This window comes from Anguilla anguilla, chromosome 8, assembly GCF_013347855.1.
Source record: "Anguilla anguilla isolate fAngAng1 chromosome 8, fAngAng1.pri, whole genome shotgun sequence".
Taxonomy (NCBI): domain Eukaryota; kingdom Metazoa; phylum Chordata; class Actinopteri; order Anguilliformes; family Anguillidae; genus Anguilla; species Anguilla anguilla.
In genome coordinates, this window is record NC_049208.1 from 21664443 (window position 1) to 21692286 (window position 27844).

A 27844-nucleotide genomic window follows, 5' to 3' on the forward strand; every position below is an offset into this window, starting at 1 on the left:
TTCCTCCTACCATCTGGTTGGTCCTTCACTTTGGTCTCAAGCTCTGGGAGAACTGGCTCAGGGGCTGAGATCAAACAGCATGGAAAAGGGGGGGAAAGCAAATTGTGAAGTTCAACTCCAATAACCTGTTACCCGCCAAAAAAAGAGCTTGCAACAGAAAACATAGCTCGCATCCAAAAATCCTCTTCACGGCACAAAATCGAAACAACTGCTCTCCAAAGGCAAACGAGACAAAGTCCATGCTTAAGGAACTAGACAAATAAAGCAATTGCTTTCTGTAACAAATACCAGAGCCAATGCATTACAAGCATTATGACTGCGGTCAAAGAAAGTGCTGTCATTTGGTCTAGTAAGATTTAAAGATTATCATATTTTAACTACCCGTGGTTGTTTACCACTGTGCAGACACACAGAAACATTGAATTATTAACAGCATTTTAAGGACCAGTGCAGGTACAGCCAGGTTTCAGGCAGTAAACAATGAGGATGGTTCATACTTTCGTACCATCAACCTGTCCATCATCTTTAGACTCCAGACTCTGGACCCCATGTTCAGGAGGGACTGGAACAACTGGTGTTTCAGCAGCTATGACATGAATTCCAAAATTTAGAAACAACTTGACTTTAATTGGAAAGTAAGACCTTCAATACCCTTGTAAGATCCTGGTAAAATATCAATAAAAATTGCTGAGATATACCCACTTAGCAGTATCTAATTGTTTTAGCCACAAATTTGCAGACAATAAGACAACTCAATGCACTAACAGGAATTATTTTTCCATGCAAGATGATCAAAAATCTAAGGCACAAGGAAAAAACAGACCCATAGATTCATTGAAACACACATAGTTTGTACACGACAGGTGCAATGCAATCAGACTAGACATACATTTTTGTCAGATTCAACTAAACCTTGAAGCTCCACAAAACAGGAAAATTAGTGGCCTGAAAACTGAGATGTACGTGCATCTTTGGGACATATCAATGCTTGTTCTTCAGTCCACCCTAGGAACATGAGTCATTGCAGAAAAGCACAGCTCACTTTACACATTTTTCACTTTTCAGGAGCCTCACATCCACTACTGTATGTGGTTTCCATACAACAATTAAAGCAGACCTTGAGATATAGGGCTTGAAACATCCAGGAAGGTTTGTTTTTGTTTGAATGAATTGCATAAGCCCTTAAATAGTCTGAGTGCATTTGATAATTACAGTCAAATGATTTGACCCATTGAACAGTAGAACAACAGTACATATAGTGCACGAAGACAAGACTCCGGCATGCTAACTAGTTACGCGGCCCCGAGAAGAGGGGCGACATAGCTCAGGAGGTAAGACCGAATGTCTGGCAGTCGGAGGGTTGCCGGTTCAAACCCCGCCCTGGGCATGTCGAAGTGTCCTTGAGCAAGACACCTAACCCCTAACTGCTCTGGCGAATGAGAGGCATCAATTGTAAAGCGCTTTGGATAAAAGCACTATATAAATGCAGTCCATTTACGAAGGAGATACTGGTTTGCACACACTCTCCTACCATGGGCATCTCCACCCTCTGTAGTATCCTTCTGCTCCAGTTCTTGTGTGGAAGTAACTGGCACAACAGGGACCTCTGGAATTATGATCAAACACATATGGAGCCAAAATATAACTACCGCTCAGCTCAATGACACCCTCATGTAACATTGCCACAGTAAACATCTTTAGACTTCAGACTCTCAACCTCTTCTTCAGAAGTGAAAGGAATAATCAGTGTCTCAGTGGCTAACACCAGGACTCCAACATTTAGAACCAGCTTAATATCTTCAACCTAAACACTGACCTTCTTTAGTCATCATCAAGTAAATCAAGAAACACTACACAATAGCTATGTGCAATTGAATTTCAAGACACAAATGATCTTTCTCCGAAGATAACTCAACCACAGCCATTGCTGCACTATGCCCACTTTGCAGTAGGCAATTGTTGTCAGCAACAGGCAAGTGTGGAGGAACAGAGGACAAATTGGACTGCACACACGTTCCTACCATGGGCATCTCCACCCTCTGTAGTATCCTTCTGCTCCAGTTCTTGTGTGGAAGTAACTGGCACAACAGGGACCTCTGGAATTATGATCAAACATACATAAGGAGCCAAAAAAATTACTACCGCTCAGCTCATTGTCACCCTCATGCAACATTGCCACAGTAAAGATCTTTAGACTTCAGACTCTAGACCTCTTCTTCAGAAGTGAAAGGAGCAACCAGTGTCTCAGTGGCTACCACCAAGACTCCAACATTTAGAACCAGCTTGATATCTTCAACCTAAATATTGACCTTTTTTAATCACCTTCAAGTAAATCAAGAAACACTACGCAATGACTATGTGCAATTGAATTTCAAGACACACATGATCTTTCTCCAAAGATAACTCAACCACAGCCATTGCTGCACTATGCCCACTTTGCAGTGGGCAACTGTTATCAGCAACAGGCAAGTGTGGAGGAACAAAGGACAAATTGGACTGCACACACTCTCCTACCATGGGCATCTCCACCCTCTGTAGTATCCTTCTGCTCCAGTTCTTGTGTGGAAGTAACTGGCACAACAGGGACCTCTGGAATTATGATCAAACACATATGGAGCCAAAATATTACTACCGCGTAGCTCAATGACACCTTCATGCAACATTGCCACAGTAAACATCTTTAGACCTCAGACTCTCCACCTCTTCTTCAGAAGTGAAAGGAATAATCAGTGTCTCAGTGGCTAACACCACGACTCCAACATTTAGAACCAGCTTGATATCTTCAACCTAAACATTGACCTTCTTTAGTCACCTTCAACTAAATCAAGAAACACTATGGAATAACTATGTGGAACTGAATTTCAGGACACACATGATCCCTCTTCGAAGATAACTCATACCACAGCCATTGCTGCACTATGCCCACTTTGCAGTAGGCAATTGTTATCAGCAACAGGCAAGTGTGGAGGAACAAAGGACAAATTGGACTGTACACACTCTCCTACCATGGGCATCTCCACCCTCTGTAGTATCCTTCTGCTCCAGTTCTTGTGTGGAAGTAACTGGCACAACAGGGACCTCTGGAATTATGATCAAACACATATGGAGCCAAAATATTACTACCGCGTAGCTCAATGACACCTTCATGCAACATTGCAACAGTAAACATCTTTAGACCTCAGACTCTCGACCTCTTCTTCAGAAGTGAAAGGAATAATCAGTGTCTCAGTGGCTAACACCACGACTCCAACATTTAGAACCAGCTTGATATCTTCAACCTAAACATTGACCTTCTTTAGTCACCTTCAACTAAATCAAGAAACACTATGGAATAACTGTGTGGAACTGAATTTCAGGACACACATGATCCCTCTTCGAAGATAACTCATACCACAGCCATTGCTGTACTATGCCCACTTTGCAGCAGGCAATTCTTATCAGCAACAGGCAAGTGTGGAGGAACAAAGGACAAATTGGACTGCACACACTCTCCTACCATGGGCATCTCCACCCTCTGTAGTATCCTTCTGCTCCAGTTCTTGTGTGGAAGTAACTGGCACAACAGGGACCTCTGGAATTATGATCAAACATACATAAGGAGCCAAAAAAATTACTACCGCTCAGCTCATTGACACCCTCATGCAACATTGTCAAAATAAAGATCTTTAGACTTCAGACTCTAAACCTCTTCTTCAGAAGTGAAAGGAGCAACCAGTGTCTCAGTGGCTACCACCAAGACTCCAACATTTAGAACCAGCTTGATATCTTCAACCTAAACATTGACCTTCTTTAGTCACCTTCAAGTAAATCAAGAAACACTACGCAATAGCAATGTGGAATTGAATTTCAAGACACACATTATCTTTCTCCGAAGATAACTCAACCACAGCCATTGCTGCACTATGCCCACTTTGCAGTAGACAATTGTTATCAGCAACAGGCAAGTGTGAAGGAACAAAGGACAAATTGGACTGCACACACTCTCCTACCATGGGCATCTCCACCCTCTGTAGTATCCTTCTGCTCCAGTTCTTGTGTGGAAGTAACTGGTACAACAGGGACCTCTGGAATTATGATCAAACACACATGGAGCCAAAAAAGTTCTACCGCTCAGCTCATTGACACCCTCATGCAACATTGCCACAGTAAAGATCTTTAGACTTCAGACTCTAGACCTCTTCTTCAGAAGTGGAAGGAACAACCAGTGTCTCAGTGGCTACCACCACGACTACAACATTTCGAACCAGCTTGATATCTTCAACCAAAACATTGACCTTTTTAGTCACCTTCAAGTAAATCAAAAACACTACACAATGACTATGTGCAATTGAATTTCAAGACACACATGATCTTTCTCCAAAGATAACTCATACCTCAGCCATTGCTGTACTATGCCCACTTTGCAGCAGGCAATTATTATCAGCAACAAGCAAGTGTGGAGGAACAGATGACAAATTGTATTTCACACACTCTCCTACCATGGGCATCTCCACCCTCTGTAGTATCCTTCTGCTCCAGTTCTTGTGTGGAAGTAACTGGCACAACAGGGACCTCTGGAATTATGATCAAACACATATGGAGCCAAAAAATTACTACCGCTCAGCTCAATGACACCTTCATGCAACATTGCCACAGTAAACATCTTTAGACCTCAGACTCTAGACCTCTTCTTCAGAAATGAAAGGAACGACCAGTGTCTCAGTGGCTACCACCACGACTCCAACATTTAGAACTAGCTTGATATCTTTAGCCTAAACATTGACCTCCTTTAGACACCCTCAACTAAATCAAGAAACACTACGCAATAACTATGTGGAACTGAATTTCAAGGCACACATGATCTTTCTCCAAAGATAACTCAACCACAGCCATTGCTGCACTATGCCCACTTTGCAGTGGGCAACTGTTATCAGCAACAGGCAAGTGTGGAGGAACAAAGGACAAATTGGACTGCACACACTCTCCTACCATGGGCATCTCCACCCTCTGTAGTATCCTTCTGCTCCAGTTCTTGTGTGGAAGTAACTGGCACAACAGGGACCTCTGGAATTATGATCAAACATACATAAGGAGCCAAAAAAATTACTACCGCTCAGCTCATTGACACCCTCATGCAACATTGTCAAAATAAAGATCTTTAGACTTCAGACTCTAAACCTCTTCTTCAGAAGTGAAAGGAGCAACCAGTGTCTCAGTGCTTACCACCAAGACTCCAACATTTAGAACCAGCTTGATATCTTCAACCTAAACATTGACCTTCTTTAGTCACCTTCAAGTAAATCAAGAAACACTACGCAATAGCAATGTGGAATTGAATTTCAAGACACACATTATCTTTCTCCGAAGATAACTCAACCACAGCCATTGCTGCACTATGCCCACTTTGCAGTAGACAATTGTTATCAGCAACAGGCAAGTGTGAAGGAACAAAGGACAAATTGGACTGCACACACTCTCCTACCATGGGCATCTCCACCCTCTGTAGTATCCTTCTGCTCCAGTTCTTGTGTGGAAGTAACTGGTACAACAGGGACCTCTGGAATTATGATCAAACACACATGGAGCCAAAAAAGTTCTACCGCTCAGCTCATTGACACCCTCATGCAACATTGCCACAGTAAAGATCTTTAGACTTCAGACTCTAGACCTCTTCTTCAGAAGTGGAAGGAACAACCAGTGTCTCAGTGGCTAACACCACGACTACAACATTTCGAACCAGCTTGATATCTTCAACCAAAACATTGACCTTTTTAGTCACCTTCAAGTAAATCAAAAAACACTACACAATGACTATGTGCAATTGAATTTCAAGACACACATGATCTTTCTCCAAAGATAACTCATACCTCAGCCATTGCTGTACTATGCCCACTTTGCAGCAGGCAATTATTATCAGCAACAAGCAAGTGTGGAGGAACAGATGACAAATTGTATTTCACACACTCTCCTACCATGGGCATCTCCACCCTCTGTAGTATCCTTCTGCTCCAGTTCTTGTGTGGAAGTAACTGGCACAACAGGGACCTCTGGAATTATGATCAAACACATATGGAGCCAAAAAATTACTACCGCTCAGCTCAATGACACCTTCATGCAACATTGCCACAGTAAACATCTTTAGACCTCAGACTCTAGACCTCTTCTTCAGAAATGAAAGGAACGACCAGTGTCTCAGTGGCTACCACCACGACTCCAACATTTAGAACTAGCTTGATATCTTTAGCCTAAACATTGACCTCCTTTAGACACCCTCAACTAAATCAAGAAACACTACGCAATAACTATGTGGAACTGAATTTCAAGGCACACATGATCTTTCTCCAAAGATAACTCAACCACAGCCATTGCTGCACTATGCCCACTTTGCAGTAGGCAATTGTTATCAGCAACAGGCAAGTGTGGAGGAACAAAGGACAAATTGGACGGCACACACTCTCCTACCATGGGCATCTCCACCCTCTGTAGTATCCTTCTGCTCCAGTTCTTGTGTGGAAGTAACTGGCACAACAGGGACCTCTGGAATTATGATCAGACACATATGAAGCCAAAATATTACTACCGCTCAGCTCAATGACACCTTCATGCAACATTGCCACAGTAAACATCTTTAGACCTCAGACTCTCGACCTCTTCTTCAGAAATGAAAGGAACAACCAGTGTCTCAGTGGCTACCACGAAGACTACAACATTTCGAACCAGCTTGATATCTTCAACTAAAACATTGACCTTCTTTAGTCACCTTCAAGTAAATCAAGAAACACTACGCAATGACTATGTGCAATTGAATTTCAAGACGCACATGATCTTTCTCCAAAGATAACTCAACCACAGCCATTGCTGCACTAGGCCCACTTTGCAGTAGGCAATTGTTATCAGCAACAGGCAAGTGTGGAGGAACAAAGGACAAATTGGACTGCACACACTCTCCTACCATGGGCATCTCCACCCTCTGTAGTATCCTTCTGCTCCAGTTCTTGTGTGGAAGTAACTGGCAAAACAGGGACCTCTGGAATTATGATCAAACACATATGGAGCCAAAAAATTACTACCACTCAGCTCATTGACACCTTCATGCAACATTGCCACAGTAAAGATCTTTAGACTTCAGACTCTAGACCTCTTCTTCAGAAATGAAAGGAACGACCAGTGTCTCAGTGGCTAACACCAGGACTCCAACATTTAGAACCAGCTTGATATCTTCAACCTAAACATTGACCTTCTTTAGTCACCTTCAACTAAATCAAGAAACACTACGCAATAACTATGTGGAACTGAATTTCAGGACACACATGATCCCTCTCCGAAGATAACTCATACCACAGCCATTGCTGTACTATGCCCACTTTGCAGCAGGCAATTATTATCAGCAACAGGCAAGTGTGGAGGAACAGATGACAAATTGTATTTCACACACTCTCCTACCATGGGCATCTCCACCATCTGTAGTATCCTTCTGCTCCAGTTCTTGTGTGGAAGTAACTGGTACCTCTGGAATTACGGCAAACAACCACATGGAAACAGAAATAATTAACATGGTCCAGCTTGCATTGTGACGCCCTCATGCAACACAGTAAATCTAAGGACAGCAAGGAACCTACAGCCAAAACCAACAGTCACAGCGTCAACAGCAAAGACATTGCACAGCCAACACAGTCACTGCAAAGACAGAAAAGTTCCCCAAACCAAACATCTGTGCCACACTGGCATTAATGTTCTGTGAAAACAGACTGTGTGGTGACCTGTGGAGGCTGGGGAGCTGAAAATATACAGAAAACAGAAAACTTCCCTTTAAACTGATCACGGGTCTCAACCTGTTTTTGTTAACTTTTCTTGATTAACAAGTGTGTCACCGATCACAATAATTAACTGGCAGGCAAACATACAGCTTCTTTCTTAACATCATGTCCAGGCAATTAAAAGATAAATTCAGTTTAGAAAAATTAGAGTAAGCCTACATGTATCCACAATTTAAAATGGCCTAATGTTGACGAAATGTGCACAATTTTGTGATGCAAATAAAACAATTTTTTTACTCTTCTAATTCAGGAGAACTGGCTATATCTGATGGTACTGAGTATGCTAATCGCTGTATGGTTAATCAAGAAAAATATCTGAAAATGCATACATTGAGACCAATAATCAGTTTAAGGGGAATTTTTTCCACCCCATCAATTTTCAGCTTAGCAGTTGCCACTGGCGTTACCCACATTTGAGAAAAATTGTGAACGGACAAAACACAACACTGATTTTCAGGAGCTCAAACAAGTTCAACAAGTTCAGCAGAGAATCTCACCACTTTCAAACGCAGACTGAAGACTCATCTCTTCAGGCTGCACCTCTCCCCACCCCTCCCTAGCCTATAGTTCAGCTCACTGTACCTAGCTAGGATAATTTGATTATGTTAGTGTATCTGGCAGGATTGTTTTTGTATGATTAGGTGTGATTCCAGTGCTAGTTTGTACTTGGTAGGATTCTTGCTTGCTGAACAAGCTTACTCTACAGGGTTGGAGTCCTGATCGATGTGGTCACTTCTGGCACTACGATCCTTACTTCACTCTAGTGTTTCTTTTGCGCCTCTACATCATGAAACCTATGCACTTGTTGTACGTCGCTCTGGATAAGAGCGTCTGCTAAATGCCTATAATGTAATGTAATGTAATGTAACAAGGCCGCAAATGATTGTAAACAACATAAAAGAAGCAACCATAGCATTATAACAACCATACAGCAACCATAACAGTAAGATAACATCAATAACAGTACTTTTTAGCACCAGTGCAGATACAGCTAGGTTTTGGGCAGTAAACAATGTGGATTATTCACGCTCTCATACCATCGACCTTTCCATCATCTTTGGATAGCAGACTCTGGACCCCTTGTTCAGAAGTGACTGGAACAGCTGCTGTCTCAGTGACTATAATAAAAAGTGCAACATTTAGAACTAGCTTCACATCTTCAATTTAAACATTGAACTTAATAAGACAACGGCAGCTAAACCACACAGCACAACAAAACAATATGACCATACTCTCACATCCATGGCTTTTGCTCTATTCATTGAAGTGCAAGACTCTCACCATCATTCCCCAGAGAGAACTCATGCCAAGCCATTGCAAATGGTAATACAGCCAAAAAAATTCTGGCCTGTCATATTTGACAGTGGATCGATAGCCACAAATTGTCCAACAGCACTGCAGCAAGTCAAAGTGCATGAACCAGGAATAGAATAAAACCATTCTAGCACAATGCACAATAAAAAAATCAAACAACAAAACACGCAGTCGATCAAATACAAACTCATAATAATGACAGCACTTGCAGTCTAATGATTAGGTCCATTGTACAGTGGACCTACAATGCAAGTAGTGTACAGAGGACAAATTTGTTTGTACACACTGTCCTACCATGGGTATCTTCACCCTCTGCGCCATCCTTCTCCTTCAGTTCTGGTTTGGAAGTGACTGACTGAATTGGGACCTCTGGAATTACAACCAAATGTCCATGGTGAAACAAAAACATGAACACCACTCAGCTCAGACATCACCATCGTGCTACACAGTCATGGTAGAGAGAGCAAGGATCCTGACAGCTAAACCAACACCGCAACTACAAAGACAGAAAGGATTCTGATGCCTAAACAATGGGTACACAACTCAAAGGGCCACAGCATCTGCAGGCTTTGTGGTCTCTTTCAATCTGCAGACAGTTTAGACCTTGGAAATCAGGTGTGTGGACGCTTTAGAAAAATCAGTGACTTAAAATATGCACTTGAGTGCTGGAACACACCAGCAACCAGCATGCACACTGGCCCTCCTGGACTGGAGTTGTGCACCCTTTGTCTAAACCAACAGGGTTATAGCATCTACAGCAAGGATCAATATGTTTAAGTGAAATGTCTGTGCCTTACTGTCATCAGTATTACAGACGGATTGACCGGTGGTCACTTTACAGGAAAACACACAGTAGAAATTTCCAGGGCCTCCAGCAAGTACAGAAAAAAGACTAAATCCATTGTAATTAACCCTACAGAAACAAACAATATGACACTCAAAGACTCAGAACTATAACAACCCCCGAACTATGATAACAATTCCCCTGTGTTGGACAGTGTAGGTGTCAGACAAATATCAGAGCCAATACAATCAAAAGAATTATGATTATAGTCCAACTAAGTCTTGAGGTTCTGTCCACGAGAATCTGGTTACATTTATTTAACAGAACTTTTAGGTGCCTGCTGTCTCAGGCATTAACATACTGTACAGTTCAAGCAAAGACAGGTTTTGGGCAATAAACACTGCAGGTTGTTCATACTTTAATACCATCATCTGGTCCTTCATCTCCTGACTCAGAAGTGACTCAAAAGCTGGTGTACCAGTGGCTATGATCTAGAGACTAGCATTTAGAGCTAGCTTGACATCTTGAATCTAAACATTAACCTTCTTAAGGTACCATAAACAAACCCCAGCAACACAGCACAAAACATGAAGAGTGAACCTGGATATTTATGGCTTACTTCAATTGGAGTGAAAGACCTACAACACAATGCTGAATCCATTGCTAATGCAAATATGACAATGGAATGATAGCTGTTAAGTCAAAGTACATGAATCAAGAAAAGTGCAAAACATCTCACATCACTATAATATCACATTGGCCCTTGACCACTGAAGAGTGCATGCTGGTTGCTTAAACAAACAGATATAGCCCTATCCCACAAGCATCAATGTATTCCTCATTGGTTCTCTATGTACAGTTTCCAAAATCAATGCAAAATGTCAATTCAGTAGTAAGACTATTTCTATGCAACACAAAGGACCCAGAAAACTCATAGAGTATAAGATGCATGTTGCACAGATTAAACTGACTGGGTGATCTGAATAGTGTACATTACTATGTACAGTAGCTTTTCAGTCTGTTACCCACCACTCCATTTCAGCGCCTGCAATGTGATGCTATGACAATTAAATACATAACAACTACAGACCAATGTGTCTTTATTCACATCCAATGCTCACCGAGTGGATACATTTCCCTCATTGTAAAGATCAAAATTTTTAAAAATTATTCCATTAAGTAGCCTCGCAGCCAATCATCCTTTGCTGAAGTATTACGGAACGCATAGAGAATAGAGCACATAGCAAGGGTCATAACACTGGTAGTCTGAAAACAACCAAGCTGGAAATTCAATAAAGCCTTTGCCGATAACAAGGCCAAAAATGAGAATATTCTGAATTTAAGAATTTAGAATTTAAATTTAAATGCTGTTACATGCGAGAGTAAATGTAAGTCACAAAGTCTCATTGCCATTTACCATTTCAAACAGCCAACCTTAAATGCAAACAGACAGCCCTTTAACCCCTGCACTTGGCAGTGCCCTTATGCCTTTGTTTGTTAATAGTTAGAAAATACTAAATGAAATGAAATACTGCAATTGTCTGAGACACTGCAGACAAACAAAAGCATTAAGCTGATGAGAACAAGACAAGTTAGATGTTAGATGTTCTCTGATCAGATTGAGGATATTCAGCTGAACAGACAAGAACATTTCTGCTTTATTTTATGTTTCCTTCCAGTGGGGCTTCACGGTGAAGGGTAATGCTGCCATCTTCACACTTCTGGTTCTTCAGTACTTGTGTAAATTTCGCAGGTTGAACAGGGGACTCCAGATCACAAGAAACTGAACATCCGAGCAAATAAACTGAACAAGTGACAACTATAGATAGCTGTCCGAAGGACATGCATGGTAGTCTCCGCTCTCCAAAGCTGAGGGAAAATATTGCAGTGCTAGAGCAGAACAACTAATATGAATGAGCAACCCAAATTGGAAGACAAAAGAAATGGGAGATATAAAGCTCATCAAAAAAGTCCAAAAATGTCTTCTTTTTCCTCAAACAAGAGACCAAAGACGATGAAATCAGCTCCAAACATTCCACCATTAAGGTGAGTAGACAGTAAGAGGCACATGTCTTCGAAAGTCACATTTAAAGGTTCTCAGAAAACACACCTTAGTTGTAGTGCACTGACTACTGAAAACTACTGAAAGAGCAGACTGTGCAGGGTGTTATGGCAGTATAGAAACCAGGCTGCGCAAAGGCAATGATTGTCAGAAGTACAAAAACAGTGCATCATTGTAAATACTCTGCAGGACTGACAATGAACAGGACGTCTGCATATAGCACAGCCAATAAAGCATCACAGTAACCATGGCAGAAGAGATTTATCAAGTTTGACATCAGGTTTTATGTTTAAGCATTAAACAGAGGGAGCAGCCGGTAGCTAAAAACAGACAAAACAGACAAAACATACACACGAATAACAAAGATTGACAAACACTGAAGGTATTTACTGTTGCAGACTTTCTTCTTTTGCTCTGAAGTACTGCCACAGTACACTAAAATATAGTTTTCCCCAATGATTGTAAAACAACAAATCCAGCCTAAATGCACCCTGTTTTTGCGAATGGAAAAAACCCACAGGCCATCTCCTCTTACCCTTGACACTGACGCTCGCTGTAGTCCTGTGGTCTCCACAGGTACAGCTGTAGTCTCCAGAGTCTTCAGGTTTCAGCTGGCAGATCTTCAGCTCTACAGAAGAGTCCTTATGCTTCATCTTATATTTGTCTCCAGTCTTCAGTACCTCTCTTCCCTTCCTCCACTCCACTGAGGCTCCAGGTTTAGAGAGCTCACACAGCAGGGTTACACTGCTACCCTCCTCACACTCCTGGTTCTTCAGCTCTCGAGTGAATGAGATGGGCAGTGCTGAGGAACCACATGCATGGGTAAATCACTAAACATAACAGGCTACATGTCCGCAGATACACCATGCTATTAGCAGCTATGAGGTGCAATGTACAGCAATATCTAGAGACCACTAATTACATGATGGTGTAGGCAAAATAGCACATGTAAAAAGGAAACGAGTAACCTAATTTACTAAAATATCAATGTAAATTTTCAACAATCAACAGGGTGAAAGTGACAACACTGATGTACAAGCAAAATACTGAAGGGAATTTAACTGATTTACTGAGATGGGTTACTAAACCAAAGTGACGGGACAACATCTGTGGAATCTGCGGAACTGATGCAGATGGCAGAGAAGAAAGCAGACTGTTCGTACCCTTGACACTGACAGTAGCTGTAGTCCTGTGATCTCCACAGGTACAGCTGTAGTCTCCAGAGTCTTCAGGTTTCAGCTGGCAGATCTTCAGCTCTACAGAAGAGTCCTTCTGCTTAATCTTATATTTGTCTCCAGACTTCAGTACCTCTCTTCCCTTCCTCCACTCCACTGAGGCTCCAGGTTTAGAGAGCTCACACAGCAGGGTTACACTGCTACCCTCCTCACACTCCTGGTTCTTCAGCTCTCGAGTGAATGTGATGGGCAGTGCTGAGGAACCACATGCATGGGTAAATCACTAAACATAACAGGCTACACGTCTGTACATACCACCATGCTGATAGCAGCCATGAGCGAAAATATACAAGAAAATCCAGGGTTCGCTAAGCAAGATGAGCAAAATGACACATGGGAAAAGGAAACCTGCCAGATCAATCATTACAATATCAAATCAAAATGCCAAACAATTTAGATGATGAAATGACTGACCATCCTTGCAAAAAGCAAAATAATTAAGCTAATTTAACCAATTTACTGTGATGGATTCCCAAACCAGAGTGATGGGGATTCTTCTGGAGATGCACATGAAAGCGATGAAACCAAACTGTTCGTACCCTTGACATTGACAGTGGCTGTAGTCCTGTGGTCTCCACAGGTACAGCTGTAGTCTCCAGAGTCTTCAGGTTTCAGCTGGCAGATCTTCAGCTCAACAGAAGAGTCCTTCTGCTTCATCTTATATTTGTCTCCAGATTTCAATGCCTCGCTTCCCTTCCTCCACTCCACTGGGGCTCCAGGTTTAGAGAGCTCACAGAGCAGGGTTACACTGCTACCCTCCTCACACTCCTGGTTCTTCAGCTCTCGAGTGAATGTGATAGGCAGTGCTGAGGAACCACATGCATGGGTAAATCACTAAACATAACAGGCTACACGTCTGCAGATAGACCAGTCTGATAGCAGCCATGAGCGAAAATACACAAGAAAATCCACGGTTCACCAAGCAAGATAAGCAAAATGGCACAGGGGAAAAAGAAACCTGCCAACTTATTCATTAGAATATCAATACAAAAAGCCAAACAATCCAGACAATGAAATTATTGACCATCCTTGCAAAAAGCTAAATAATAAAGCTAATTTAACCAATTTACAGTGATGGATTCCTAAACCAGAGTGATGTGGATTCTTCTGGAGATAGACATGAAAGCGATGAAACCAAACTGTTCGTACCCTTGACACTGACAGTGGCTGTAGTCCTGTGGTCTCCACAGGTACAGCTGTAGTCTCCAGAGTCTTCAGGTTTCAGCTGGCAGATCTTCAGCTCAACAGAACAGTCCTTCTGCTTCATCTTATATTTGTCTCCAGTCTTCAGTACCTCTCTTCCCTTCCTCCACTCCACCTGGGCTCCAGGTTTAGAGAGCTCACAGAGCAGGGTTACACTGCTACCCTCCTCACACTCCTGGTTCTTCAGCTCTTTCTTGAAGGTGACAGGAACCGCTGGGAAACCATTGGTTGATTTTGAAAACCAGATTAAACAACAACTGGAATATAACTCACAACTTTCTGAAGTAGATGGTAAGAATGAAAATGTATAACAAAACATCTATAGATAGAAACCCTACAAATTATAGAAAATAAATGCTGTGTAGAGAAGAAAAAAATATTCCTGCTGCAGATTCGTGGAGCCAAAGAATTACAGAAAGGAAAAAAATTCTGCAGGGTGCTAAAAAATAAGGCACTGAGGTATTCTAAATAATTTATTTTCAACTTATGTGCTTTAAACTGTTCATTCTGATTTTATTCATTTTTATTATTTCTTAATCCTTGTTTCCATCTTTCCTGTTCTGTATTATGCTTATTCTGTGTTATGAAGCACTTTGTAACTTTGTTCTGAAAGGTGCTATATAAATAAATTATGAAATCAAAATTAATGATGAGTAGTGGGGAAATAGATTTACATTATATAGTCTATATGTCTAGATGTACCTCAAAGAAATACCGTACTCCTCATTCTAATTCCCTCATACAATTGACTGAAATCCACAGGTATTAGAGGAAACAGAAGTATTTAAAAATATATATAAAAGAGGACAGGAGTTTCTGGTGGTTCAATGGTGGTATCCTACCATGGACTTTGATGCTGGCCATAGTCCTTTGGCCTGCACATTCACAGCTGTAGTCTCCAGAGTCTTCTGGCTTCATATTGCTGATATTCAGCTCGAAGGTTGTATCACTTTGCTTGATCTTGTACCTATCTCCAGATGTCAATACATCCGTTCCCTTCTTCCACTGTGCTTTTGCTCCTGGTTTGGAGAACTCACAGCACAGGGTAATACTTCCTCCCTCTTTGGTCTCCTGGTTCTTCAGTTTTTGTACAAACTCAGCTGGGAGAGCTACAATTGACAGTTTTGGGTTCAAGACAAATACATTCAACACTTTCAAGTGTGTGAGATGACATAATGATTAGAATGGGTGATGTTAAAAGTTCAGTTAGATCACACAAAGCCTCTTCGGTGATGCATGGAAGATGTGGAACATTTGTGAGTATGAAACACAGAATTTCTTTTGCTTAAATATAAAAAGGAAAGTAACAGAATGTAAACCTTGAGAGAAGCCGAAGTTGAGCATGCTGGTGAATGTTAACATGCAGTCAATGTATTGTTCTTGTTTGTAACTAATGATCTCCTTACCACTTTCTGAAAGCTGTAGCCAGAGTAACTCCATGAATAATGAATGCATATGCACATACAACATCCAATTGAAGGGGTAAATGACCCTACTTTCAAAATAAGACTGAAGTGAGACTTCAGTATGGCTGAAAAGCAGACTTTTCAAGATATCATATGTAGTGTCAACACAAACACTACTCGATAGTCAGGCTTTTGCATAAAAGATAATTTAAACCACTGAGATATCCATAAATCTTATTATAATACCAGTTATAGGTATAAAACATATAACTACCTGAGGCACACTTTAGCTGTATGCAGTGAACCAAAACCAATAGCAATATACCTGGTACATAAATAGTAAAACAGCTGACTACCACCTACATATCAATCAAGCAAACACCCTCTACAACAAACTACTACTCCATGAATAGAGAAGGTTTAGTGAGAATGTTACAAGAACCCCAGGGGTGAAGCCAGAGATGGGCAGTATTTCATACTTATATTTGAAATACGTATTTTAATTACTTTTGAGTATTTTGTAATTTGTATTTGACAGGGCTGAAAAATTTCAAATGTAATTTGTAACAAGATACTTTAAAGTGGAGTAATTTTGTATTTTCAAAATACTCAAAATACTTTCTCCATGATTCATAAAAAAAATCATGTAAATACATCTTAAAATGAAGAACAATACACTTAGACACACTCACTACATTGATGTAATAAATTGCATCTACTGAAGTTACTCACTACTTGAGTGGTTTTTTACAAGATACTTTTTTACTCTTACTCAGTTATTTTTATGAATACTTTTACTTCAACTTGAGTCAATATAATTATAATGTAACAATACTTTTTCTTGAGTACCGTTTTTGTTTACCACCACTGGTGATTTGTGCGTATCCTTTTTACCCACAGGTTTTATACTGTGCATGTTTGATTGCTAAATGACAGAAGATTAATTATAAAATGAAGCAGACAGTTGGTAAAAAAGCTCTGTTGAAGCATTTAATCCAAGTATTTGAACACAGCTTCTTGTTATTTCTAGTGATTTCTTCATGTCAAGTCCAAGAAGAAAGTTTGAACAGTAAAGTGAAATCTCTGGCATCTCATGTGCATGCGTATATATGTGTGCAAGTGTGTTTATGCCTGGGTAAAATATATACATACACAGTACAGGCATATGCATATACAGTGGCATTCTACTTCCTGTTCTTCCTTCCTGTATGGTTCAAACTCTCACCAGAGCCTTCTGTACATCATAAAAATCTGAATGTTCTGCCATTTTTTTCTGCCAAATTCAGAATACCCAATGTTACAAATGTATTTTCCTGTATTTTGAAAATACAAAATACATGTATTTTATCTTAGTTGAGGGGTATTTTGTATTTTGTAACAAGATACATTTTGATGTATCTTTGCCCATCTCTGGGTGAAGCAAAGATGGCAGTTGATTGATGCATGAGAGGAAGGGTCACAGGGTCAGAGCTATTCATAATCAGGGTTAAATAAGCAATGTGAGGGTTCCAGTGCTGTGTGGTTTCTGGGGTGGCTCTGTCCTTACCCTTCACTGTGACCCGGGCCTCGGTTCTGGCCCCTCCGGCCTCGCACCTGTACATGCCTGCATCACTCTCGCCCACCCCACAGATGGTCAGTACAGCCTCTGTGTCCAACCGACTGGTCAGGTGCTTGGAGGTGTCCTGTATTAAGATTCCATCCTTGTACCACTGGACGTCGCAGCTCTTGGAAATGTGGCACGACAGGACCAAGTCTTCTCCTTCTTTAGCCTCGCAGTCCTTCAGCTCTTTGGTAATAGAGATGGGCCTTTCTGAAAATTACAGAAGGCCGACACATGCATGATATAGCAAGATCTGTGCTCAGCTGGGTTTGTTTGACCCACAGTTTAGACATAGCAGGAGGTGCTCTAGTGCCTTCAGTCCTCCATTATTACAGTATATTAAAAATCACACATCAGCACGTTTCAAAACTATTCAAATCAATAACCAGTATAAACATTATTGCGGCTGCCTGTAGTTTTTATCAACCCTCTCTTTTCTTTCTTCCATTTTGCAATGCTGAATCTTATTTATAAGCCTGTTTCATTCCCACAATGTCTCCCTCAATTTGGGAGTGAAGACGAGCCAAGGACTGCTCATTACTCAGCAGTCCAGCAACTGAGCTGTCCAGTCCCTCATCAGTTATGCTACTGTTGTGACTGTTCATCCACAGTCACAACAGTAGCATTGGCACGGGCATAGTGCGGTCCATGGGGCTAAAACCATAGCTTTAGCAGAATAATCCACCTGCCAACTCCTACCAGTGTACATTTATGAACAAAACAAATTAATGAGAACAGGCCATTAGCGCATAAGGCTCATCATTATTTCATTTTGCACAGTCATGCTGACAGTCTAAAATGAGTCCAACACTATTTAAAGCCAGGCCAGGTCCGCTTTATCTTACAGCTCATCTGGCATTTGTACATTTTCATCCCTTGCTTTTTGTAACATTCTGCTGCCTTCTGGTTTTTGGACTTCTGGTTTTGTTTTCCTGGAATTACTTTTACCATTACCATTAATTCCTTTTGTGGTTGTAACTTGTCCATGTCTGAAACATTCATTGTTTGTGAAGGTAGTTGAACCTTCAAGATGAAATGTTGAATACTTGTGTAACTTACTACATTGCTTAATTTTAACCTGGTTGTGACTTGTACATTTTGACAAAGGTATCAACTAATTCTGAGATTTAATTCATAAGTGATACACTACATGGCCAAAGGTATGTGGACACCTGACATCCAACATTTCATCCAAAATTATGAGCATTAATATGGAGTTTGCTGCTATAACAACCTCCGCTCTTCTGGGAAGGCTTTATACTAGATGTTGGAGCATTGTTACAGGGATTTGCTGCCATTCAGCCAGAGGAGCATCACTGATGGGCTGTTAGGCCTGGCTCACAGTTAGCTTTCCAATTGATCCCAAACATTGATCCCAAGGGGTGTCCAGATAATTTATGGTCATATAATGTATCTTTGATAATAATGACCAAATTAAATCAAACAAATATATTTTGTATGGTGGATAAGTGAGAAACTTTAACTGTTGATGAACTGTTGATCGATATTCAGAGTGCGGAACATTAAACAAGGCTGTTAACTGTTAAAACTGCTGGATTCAGAAAGTAAAGATATTTTAAAACAAATCCTCACTTTACTGACAGTACATTCCCATTGAGGTACCCCCTTCCACTTGTATCTGATGTACACAGGACAGAGCTCAGCCCGTAGTAGAAGAACAAATGAGAAAATGGTGGGAAGCGATGGTAGTCCTCACAGACATGATTCACATTACAGAAGGTGTTTGGAAAAGGAGGGGAGAATGTGACACTCCGGGAGAGGTGGCAGAGCTGGAGTAGGAGGGGTTTACCTTTGACTAACAGGGAAGCGCATGCCCGCTTGTCCCCAGCCTCCACAGAGACGGTGCCCGAATCCTTGAGTGTGAGCTTCTTGACGGTGAGGGAGTGGTAGCCACCGGGCAGGGTCTGGATGTCATTGAGCTCATTGGTGTGCAGGGGCGTTTTGTCAAGGTGCCACTGCACGCCAACGTACTCGCTGGGGCTGATGCGGCACTTAAAGGTGGCCGACTCCCCCTCTAAACACTCTACATCCTCTGGCTCCTCCACTATCTGCACTTTCTGACCTAGGGTGCAACACAGAGACATTGATAAATGTGCCATCACATACAGGTCAGTGCCACTGGTGCTCTGGACTGGTTTCAGCGTGAGTCAAGGGAAGGAAGAATAGCACCAGTCTGTGGTTCTATGGAATTACACCGGGATGAACAATACTTTAGATCAGTGTTTCTTAAACTATGGGTCAGGAACCAAAATGGGTCACGGGAGTGTATGTGGTGGGTTCCCGGACATGTCTGTAGTCCACTAATCTATGCTAGTACTGTATGTGTATTTGACAGGTCTCTGAAAGGCACTAAACTTATCACTTGGGTCCTGATACTAGAAAGTATTTCTAATTTAGGTCCCAATACTAAAAAGTTTAAGAATCAGTGCTTTAGACCAACAGTGGGAACAGGATGCAGACAGCAAGAGCACTAAACGTATAGCACTACAACAAGACAACAGTTTGACAGAGATAACCAATAAGAAGTTATTAAAAGGCAAGAAAATAAGAATGCAATAACATTTAAAGTTGCCAACATACAACAGAAAGTGTACCAAAACAAGACAACAACACACGGACACAAGACACAAAACGGAAATGGCCAAATAAATCTTACTAGTGGCCACAGGATATCCTCACAGCTTCCAGCAAGAATGATAAATTACAGTAGTGTCAGTTTTTGCACAAATTGAATAATATGGGAAATATGGCCGCTCCAAAACATGCAGTGCAGAGAGAGCTACAGTACAGTCACAGATGGACATCCTCTGTTCTCCTATACATTTCTGTAAATTCAACAACTTTTATATTGCAATGTTAATGCAACCATAATATGGACGAAAAAAGGAACAGTCATTTCATTACGAATGTGAGGCAATAAATAAATGTTTTATATCTGCTTTACTCTCATAATGCAATTGTTTTGCACCCTGGTCAGCTTCCTAAGTAGTCAAGAGTACAACCATTAAGCACCAAGCCCTCAACATACTGCTACATTTGTCAAGTTAGCAACTCAACTTAAAATACAGCACTTAAAATACAATACTTCCCTAAAAGACCACAAAAGGCTTCCTACCCACAATTCTTCATTTGCATATTCAGCACCGTGGGTGGTTCACTGCTCAGCCCCGTCTCCTCCCACACCGGGGTCTTACCTTGCACTGTCAGCCTGGCCCTGCTCTGGGCGGTCCCCACGTCGCAGCAGTAAGCATCACTGTCGCTCTTCTCTAGCCCCTTGATGGTGAGGGAGAGGAGGGTGCCCTGCTTCTTCATCTCGTACCTCTCGCTCGCTCGCAGCTCTGCCATTCCCTTCAGCCAGGTGACCCTGGCGGCGGGGCAGGCCGTCTCGCACTCCAACGTTACCGTGCCTTTCTCCTCCGCCTCGGCATCCTGCAGCTGCTTGGTGAAGTGCTGGTCCAGCTCTGCAAGCAAAGATACCGGAGAACTGTAGAGGGAGGGAGAGACCTGCAGTGCTGCAAGTGCAGGCTTACTGGGGATTGGAGAACAGCAGGAATGTGGGGGGAGGAACTGCAGCATTTACTTACAGTCCTACAGACCAGAGAACTATAGAGGTGGGGGGGGGGGGGGGGGGAATGCAGCACTTAAGTACAGTTTTACTGGAGACTAGAGAGCTGCAGGAGGAGGGGGGGGGACTGCAGCATTTAAGTACAGTCTTACTGGAGACCCGAAAACTGTAGAGAGAGGGGGAGGGAACTGTAGCACTTAAGTACAGTTATACTGGAGACTACATAACTGCAGGGGGAGGGGGGGGGACTGCAGAATTTAAGCAGGCTTATGATAGATTAAAGAACTGTAGAGAAAGGGAGGGAAATTAAGCATTTAAGTGAAGTCTAACTATAGATTAGAGAGAATGGGGGGCTACTGAGCTTAAAGTACAGTCTTACTGTACCTTTACCTCAGACATAAAGGAAGTGGGAAAATACATATATATATTGAGGACATAAATTGATGCTGTTCATCAAAAGTATATTCCCCATCACATGTTGAAGAATATGACTTAGGAACAAATATGCAGTGTTGAATTTCACACTTACTGTGCAGCATAATTAATTGTGGATACCAGTCAGAGCAGGTGAGTGATAAATGCATGCAATTGATTTAATAAAGTAAATAAAGTAATTAATTAAGGAGCGAGTAAAGAATGAAACTTTCGAGACATTTCTTTGTGGGATGCGTTCAGGGTGAAGAGCGTGTTTAGGGAGTTTCGCTTGCCTTTGACTTCCAGTTTGGCCCTAGTGGTGGCTGCATCGTCCACCTCACAGCAGTACTCGCCGGAGTCCCTGGTGGTAGTGCTGTGGATGAGCAACTTGGCGAGGCACCCGTCCTGGCTGATCTCGTACTTATTGCTCCTCCTGATGGCCTTCCCATCTTTGGACCACTTGATGGGGGCCCCGGGCTTAGTGACCTCGCAGCTGAACTCGGCATCCTCTCCTGGGGCTACGCGCATGTCCTGAAGCTCCCTGCTCACTTTGACGGCCTTCCCTGCACCAATCATATGTCAGTCATCACTTTAACAGCCTTCTGTGAACCAATCACATTTCAGTGTCCCCCTTGATCGCCTTCCTTGTACCAATCCCAATTGGCATGGTATAATGCCTTCACTATCACAGTATTTGGCAGGAATTCTTATCTTTTTGACATGATCAATTTCACATCATGTCACTCTTGAGGAAAGCAAAATAATGTATCACGTCATGTCATCCTTCATAAAGCAGTGCATGAAGTAATTTTTTTTTTTTTATGGGATAAAAGACTTTGTGTGGGCTTGCCCTAATATCATTTTGTTTGGTAGATTGAATTTTATGTTGTCAGTGTCAATGACAGTGTCAATTTACCTCAGAAAGACCTCAAAATCTCTGTAGGGCAAGTAGGCAGCTCACCTTTGACAGATAGCGTGGTCTTGGAGGTCAGGTTCTTGATGGTGAAGACCACCTCCCCAGCGTCACTGGCAGACACGTCCTGGATGTTCAGTGTGTATTTGCGGCCCTTGCTGGTGACCTGGAAGCGGCCACCATTGACCACAGGCTGACCGTTCACGGTCCAGGAGCACTCCTCTGTGCTCTCGCGGGATAGGATGCACTCAAAGCTGCAGGACTCACCCTCCCTCACTTCTGCCATTTTCAGACGCTTGGTGATGCCAATGGTCAGGTCTGCAGTCAGGGAACACATTAAAATGCTAAACAACTAACAACCAACCAATATAACTAACAATAAAACTTCATATAACTTCCCACTGATAAAGCTAAAAGGCTTAACAGGGAATTCAGTAATTATGGCATTTCTATGTACAGTAGTCTTAGTGTATTTAGTGGCATCCTTCATTAAGGGCAGTGTGTACTCCCATATTGTTGGTTGCCTCAATATTACTTGTCAACCAGATTAAATGAATGGAATCACACCCCAAATATAAAGTCCACAGAGTGTGTCCACATGGACATTTCTACATTATGGCTGATGTAATGTCCTACAGCAGTATTCATAGTGGTTTGATTCAAACCACTGCTGGTGGATGAACATATCATTTGCGAGGTCAACACACATTTCAGAAAACAGACTCCCATAATTTGCACTTCACCACAGGCACAAAATGGTGTCTGGACATGGTCAACACACCTTGTACGGTGACTTTGGACTTGGCCAGATCGGTGCCAAGATCGCAAGTGTACTCTCCTGTGTCGTCCTGGGTAAGGTCATGAATGGTCAGTCCCAGAGACTTCCCAGAGTGCAGCAGCTCATACTTGTCACTGGCAGCCAGGATCACACCATCCTTCTTCCAGACAGGAGAGACTCGGGGCTTGGAGGCCTCACACTTCAAGGTGACTGTCCCCTTCTCCTCTCCTACCACATCATCCAGGGATTTGAGAAACACAGCCAGCTTCTCTGAAGAGAGAAAGACAGGGTTCCCACATTTACTTATACCCCCAAGTTCAAAGACCCATAAAGCACAGGAGCCGATATCCGATTTAAAAATGATTCAATCGCAATTCAGAAGAATGAACCCATGAATAGCTCATCTATTCCAATCAAGCACCAACCAAAGTCCACATTCAAGTCTTAGATTGATTTTGTTGTAAATTTGGGAAGTTTGGTTCTAATATACATTTACATGAATATGGTTTCCATCATTTATATAAAAGTTTCAGGACATTGTTTCTGCATGAGGACGATTATAAGACTCGGAGCACCGATTCAGGAAATTTGGGATTCAGGAAATCCCAGGTTGTGAGCAGGGTTGCAGCCCCCGGTCGGATAACATGGGTTGACCCTTTCACACCAAAAGCAAACATTGGTTATACCCGGGTCGTTGCTTCGGTGTAAAGATTAACAGCTCAGTTCAGTTCAACAGTTCTGTCCTCACCTTTGACCTTGAGGGTAGCGGATTCACTGATTTCCCGAACGGTGACGGTGATGGTCCCTCCATCCTGGGGAGCCAGGTTTTTGAGGGTGAGAGTGTGGGTCTTGCCCATGTGTTGGATTTCGTTGACTTCGTTGGTGCACAGTGGCGTTCCGTTCAGCAGCCACTGCACCTCCTCGTCGGCATAGTTGACATCACAGGTGAGGGTGGCGTCACCGTCCTCCTCCACCTCCAAGTCCTGCAGGTGCTTGGTGAACTTCACATCCCGGACTGGAGCACAATTAGAGGGCAGAAAGAATTTCAAAATCACAGATCACAGAAAAGATATACCATTTAATTTCCTGAGAATTTCTATTCAAAAAATGCCTTATTATAATATCTTATAAATATTAAATATTATAATGTCTTTGTTATGGTAGAGCTCTCCTGTTTTTTTCTGCTTTTTACACAATGTACACAAATAGTATTAAATCAAATGAGTAGGCCAGGTAGATCCCTTTTTAAAAAGGGGGGTTCCATACCTTTCACAGTGAGAGTAGCCTTGCTCTCCGAGGCCCCAGCCACACAGCGGTATTCCCCAGAATCCCCACCAGTCAAGTTGTGGATGGTCAGCTCCATGCGGCTCTGGTCCTGCTTCATGCTGTACTTGCTGGAGCTCTCCAGGGCCGTTTGACTTTTGAACCAGCATACCTCTTTTGGTGGGGCAGAAAACTTGCAGCTGAGAGTAACCGACTCTTTCTCCTTGGCTGTTGTGTCTTTGAGTGGATGTACAACCTCCAGAGGGCGCTCTGAATAGAAGCAAAAAGGCATCTGGTGTTGTCACTATACAGTGACTCCTATAGTAACTGACTAAACTCAAGAGACAATAATGACAGTCTAAAATAAATTTTGTTGTGTTTTTACCTTGCAAAGTAACATAACGGATGTAATGAATATGAACCTGCTATGCCAATATAGCAAAGGTCCTATCACAGGAGACTGAGCTTCCTCTGGCAGTGACATCACTTCCAGGAACAGCACATTATTTTTTACAATGGGCCCCCTGACTAAACATCCAATACATCCTGTACATTAGGATTACGCCAATTAGCCAAAGGATTTAAATTAGTCCTACCAGACATTCCAAGATGAATTAGCATAAGACTAGTAGTCCACAAACCCACTTGCAAATTCATCAAACAGGAAACTGAGACATCCCCGAGAGACCATTTGCATTAAACAAGGTCAAGGGATCAGAGTTGGAACATTGGTTTTGATAATCTGGTATGTTAATGCCCTATTTTAATCAGCCCTTTCAGCAGACAATACCAAAAAAGAAACCATGGCTGTCCGTGGAAAAAAGAAGGACATTTTTCTGCCCACTCAGGGAAGTGGGCGCTGCTAACCTTTCACAGTGAGCTGGGCCACAGACTTGCTCTTCCCGGCCGTAAACTGCACAGGGCCGGACATCGCGGGCTTGGTCTTCTTGAGGGTCAGGGAGTGCACCGTGCCCTCATGTTCTATCTCCACGTCTGCGCCAGTCTTCAGTAGCTCTCCGCTCAGAGTCCACTTGGGCGGCTTTCCCGCCTCGATGCTGATCTCCACCTCGAAGCGTGCCGCGGCGGGTTCCGTAACCTCCACCGCGCTCAGCTGTCGGACAATGCTAATGGCTTGCTCTGCGAGGGGGAATGGGGGCGCGTCAGTACAGAACCTGCTTCCTACACCAGGGACCAATTCATGGATGGACCTACAGTCTCGTATTGTTCAGAATTCCCAGAAGAGGTGCTTGTTAAGTTTTTTTGCCCTGTTTTTTTTCAGTTTGAGAGAGCTCTCATTTGGATTGAGCCTGCAACTCAAGCATGAAATTGAGTACCGCTGAGATTGTCAGTAGACCCCAAATTTAATGATCACAGGAATCATATACCTAGCTACCTTTTGCGATCTCCTTTATCTGGACAGCTCTGTTCCCAACCCAAGCTATCCCATCCACCCTGTACAGAGAAATGCCTGCTTTACCCTCCACAAGCAGCTTGCAAGAGGTCTTGTCATCGCCAGCATCGCAGGTGTAGGTGTCCTCGTCAGCGGAGTCAACATCGTTGATGGTGAGCTTCCTATAGATTCCGTCGCTCGTGATCTCATGCTTCGAACTGTGTTTGAGTTCCTTCTTGTTCTTGTACCACCTGACCTTGGCACTTGGGCGAGACACCTGGCACTCCAGGTGGCCACGGTGCTTGTACATGGCGATCTTGTCCCGGAGCTTCTTGACAATCCGCACAGGTAGCTCTGAAAAGACAGCGAGGTAGCGTGGCATAGATCGCCAGCCCAACTGAGGTCAGCTCTGGGGTCCGCAGTACCGCGGTGTGCTGTATAGCAAGCCATCCAGTGCAAGCCACCCAGTGCAACCTATAAGCTTATAACCCTGTACATCTTACAAGTCTACTTCTACACAAGAGACCACCAATGCAAAAGCAGGTTCATCACCATTCATCCTGTACTGTGGCTCACTTATGAAATTAAGTGTCTTACCAGCAGCCATTTAGGGTTGCTGCACTTAGTAACCCATTGAAACATAAGTTCTAAACAACAGTGCAAGCATGTGATGAGCATTTTTGCATGCTATTTAAAAGAATACTGTATTCAGAAGCTGAAATACTTTGTTTCAGTAGCCTTGCCTGCTTCATTCTCAAAACACAAATTACAAATTAAAACACAAACACAGAACACAAATTTACTTAATTATACCTGCATAGCCTGTGCTAATCCTATGGTTATTTCCCTTTATTAATTTCCAAGGACAAACCATCATAATTGGCCAAAAAGACTGATCTTTCCAGATAAATACTCTACATTACACTCACTAACTTCTACAACTGAGAATAGCTACACCATAGTAACTAGGAATGCATTCAACAGGGCAAGGCATACTGTCTCATTAGCTTGTGCTTTGTTTCCAAGATAATTAGCTATAAGCCAGGTAGCTACTGTAGCTAGCTAGCCAGTTAATGTGTATTAATGTAGTCTAATAGCTTTTAATAATTTATTATGTGGTCATTTGTTTAGAATCGCAGTAAACAAGTTGTTTTTAAAGCCCACCACAAAGAATTCAGGAAAGGAGAAACTGATTTGACAGAATGAGTCAAAAGGTTACGAAGAGCCAAGTTTTTAAAACTAATAGCTGCGTATGTCAGTGTCATGTGTTCAAATATTGTGATGTGTTGTACTTCCCTGCTGAATTGATATTCCCATGTTTGCTGTGGTAAAAACACACATTGTTTACAGTTACCTTTAACCTTCAGCTTAGCTGTTGATTCAGCCTTTTCTGCTGTGAATTTGATTTCAGCAGCATCTTCAACCGTCACAGACTTAAATAGTAGGACATAGGTTCTACCTGTGATCCAGAAAACAATACAGAAAGAACCAATATAATAATGAAGCATTAATTGTGTTAATTACTAAATCATCAATAATGAACAGTGCTTTAATGTTTCATTCTGATTAATATATAAATGCTGTATTGATTGGCTGTGTGTGCAAACCCGAAACATCAAGAAGACTTCTTTTGTTGATTTATTTGTTTTTCAAAAAGAGTTCTGATAGATTGCAGCCATCAAGTAACATAATATTCATAATATTTTAAAGGTTATGTATGGTAGCCTATTTCAAAAGACTTTGAGGTAATTACCTGAACAACTTAAAACATCTGAGAAATACTCTAAAAAGCAGAAAGACAAAGCAAGACTTTGCAAGAAAGACAAAGCAAGATTTTGCAAGCCTGGCTGGTACTTCCCGCACGGAGCTCATTGGATCTTTCATGAACAACCCCTATAGGTCTCCACTGATGACGATCATCCAGCTCACCCTCTTGTCTCATCTTGATGTTGTCCCCAGCTTTGAGTCTGCTGTCGTTCTTGTGCCACTGGCCCTCCACCTCATCATGGGAGATCTCACACACAAAGGCTGCGCTGTCCTTCTCCATCACCTCCACATCCTCCAACTTCTTCACAATTTGAATGTCTCGTGCTGGGTGCA

At 42.2% G+C, this 27844-nt stretch overlaps 1 protein-coding gene across 7 annotated transcripts in view; it reads right to left on the reverse strand.

Annotated features, from left to right (window-relative positions):
- The window catches only part of obscnb (obscurin, cytoskeletal calmodulin and titin-interacting RhoGEF b), a 129745-nt gene that overhangs the window by 62667 nt on the left and 39234 nt on the right, over positions 1-27844 (reverse strand). For 5 of the 7 annotated variants that reach the window (XM_035428902.1, XM_035428900.1, XM_035428899.1 and 2 more), the window contains exons 24-40: positions 27674-27835; positions 27099-27203; positions 25832-26098; positions 25222-25491; positions 24358-24624; positions 23840-24106; positions 23095-23361; positions 22362-22631; positions 21694-21963; positions 20616-20882; positions 19211-19483; positions 17347-17610; positions 15237-15503; positions 14341-14607; positions 13731-13997; positions 13120-13386; positions 12492-12758 (exon numbers count right to left, since the gene is read on the reverse strand). In XM_035428902.1, the coding sequence (XP_035284793.1) occupies positions 12492-12758; positions 13120-13386; positions 13731-13997; positions 14341-14607; positions 15237-15503; positions 17347-17610; positions 19211-19483; positions 20616-20882; positions 21694-21963; positions 22362-22631; positions 23095-23361; positions 23840-24106; positions 24358-24624; positions 25222-25491; positions 25832-26098; positions 27099-27203; positions 27674-27835 (4284 nt within the window). Of the gene's footprint in view, positions 1-10; positions 65-505; positions 587-12491; positions 12759-13119; positions 13387-13730; positions 13998-14340; positions 14608-15236; positions 15504-17346; positions 17611-19210; positions 19484-20615; positions 20883-21693; positions 21964-22361; positions 22632-23094; positions 23362-23839; positions 24107-24357; positions 24625-25221; positions 25492-25831; positions 26099-27098; positions 27204-27673; positions 27836-27844 lie in introns of all 7 variants that reach the window. The other 2 variants (XM_035428901.1, XM_035428903.1) reach the window with 2 other exon arrangements.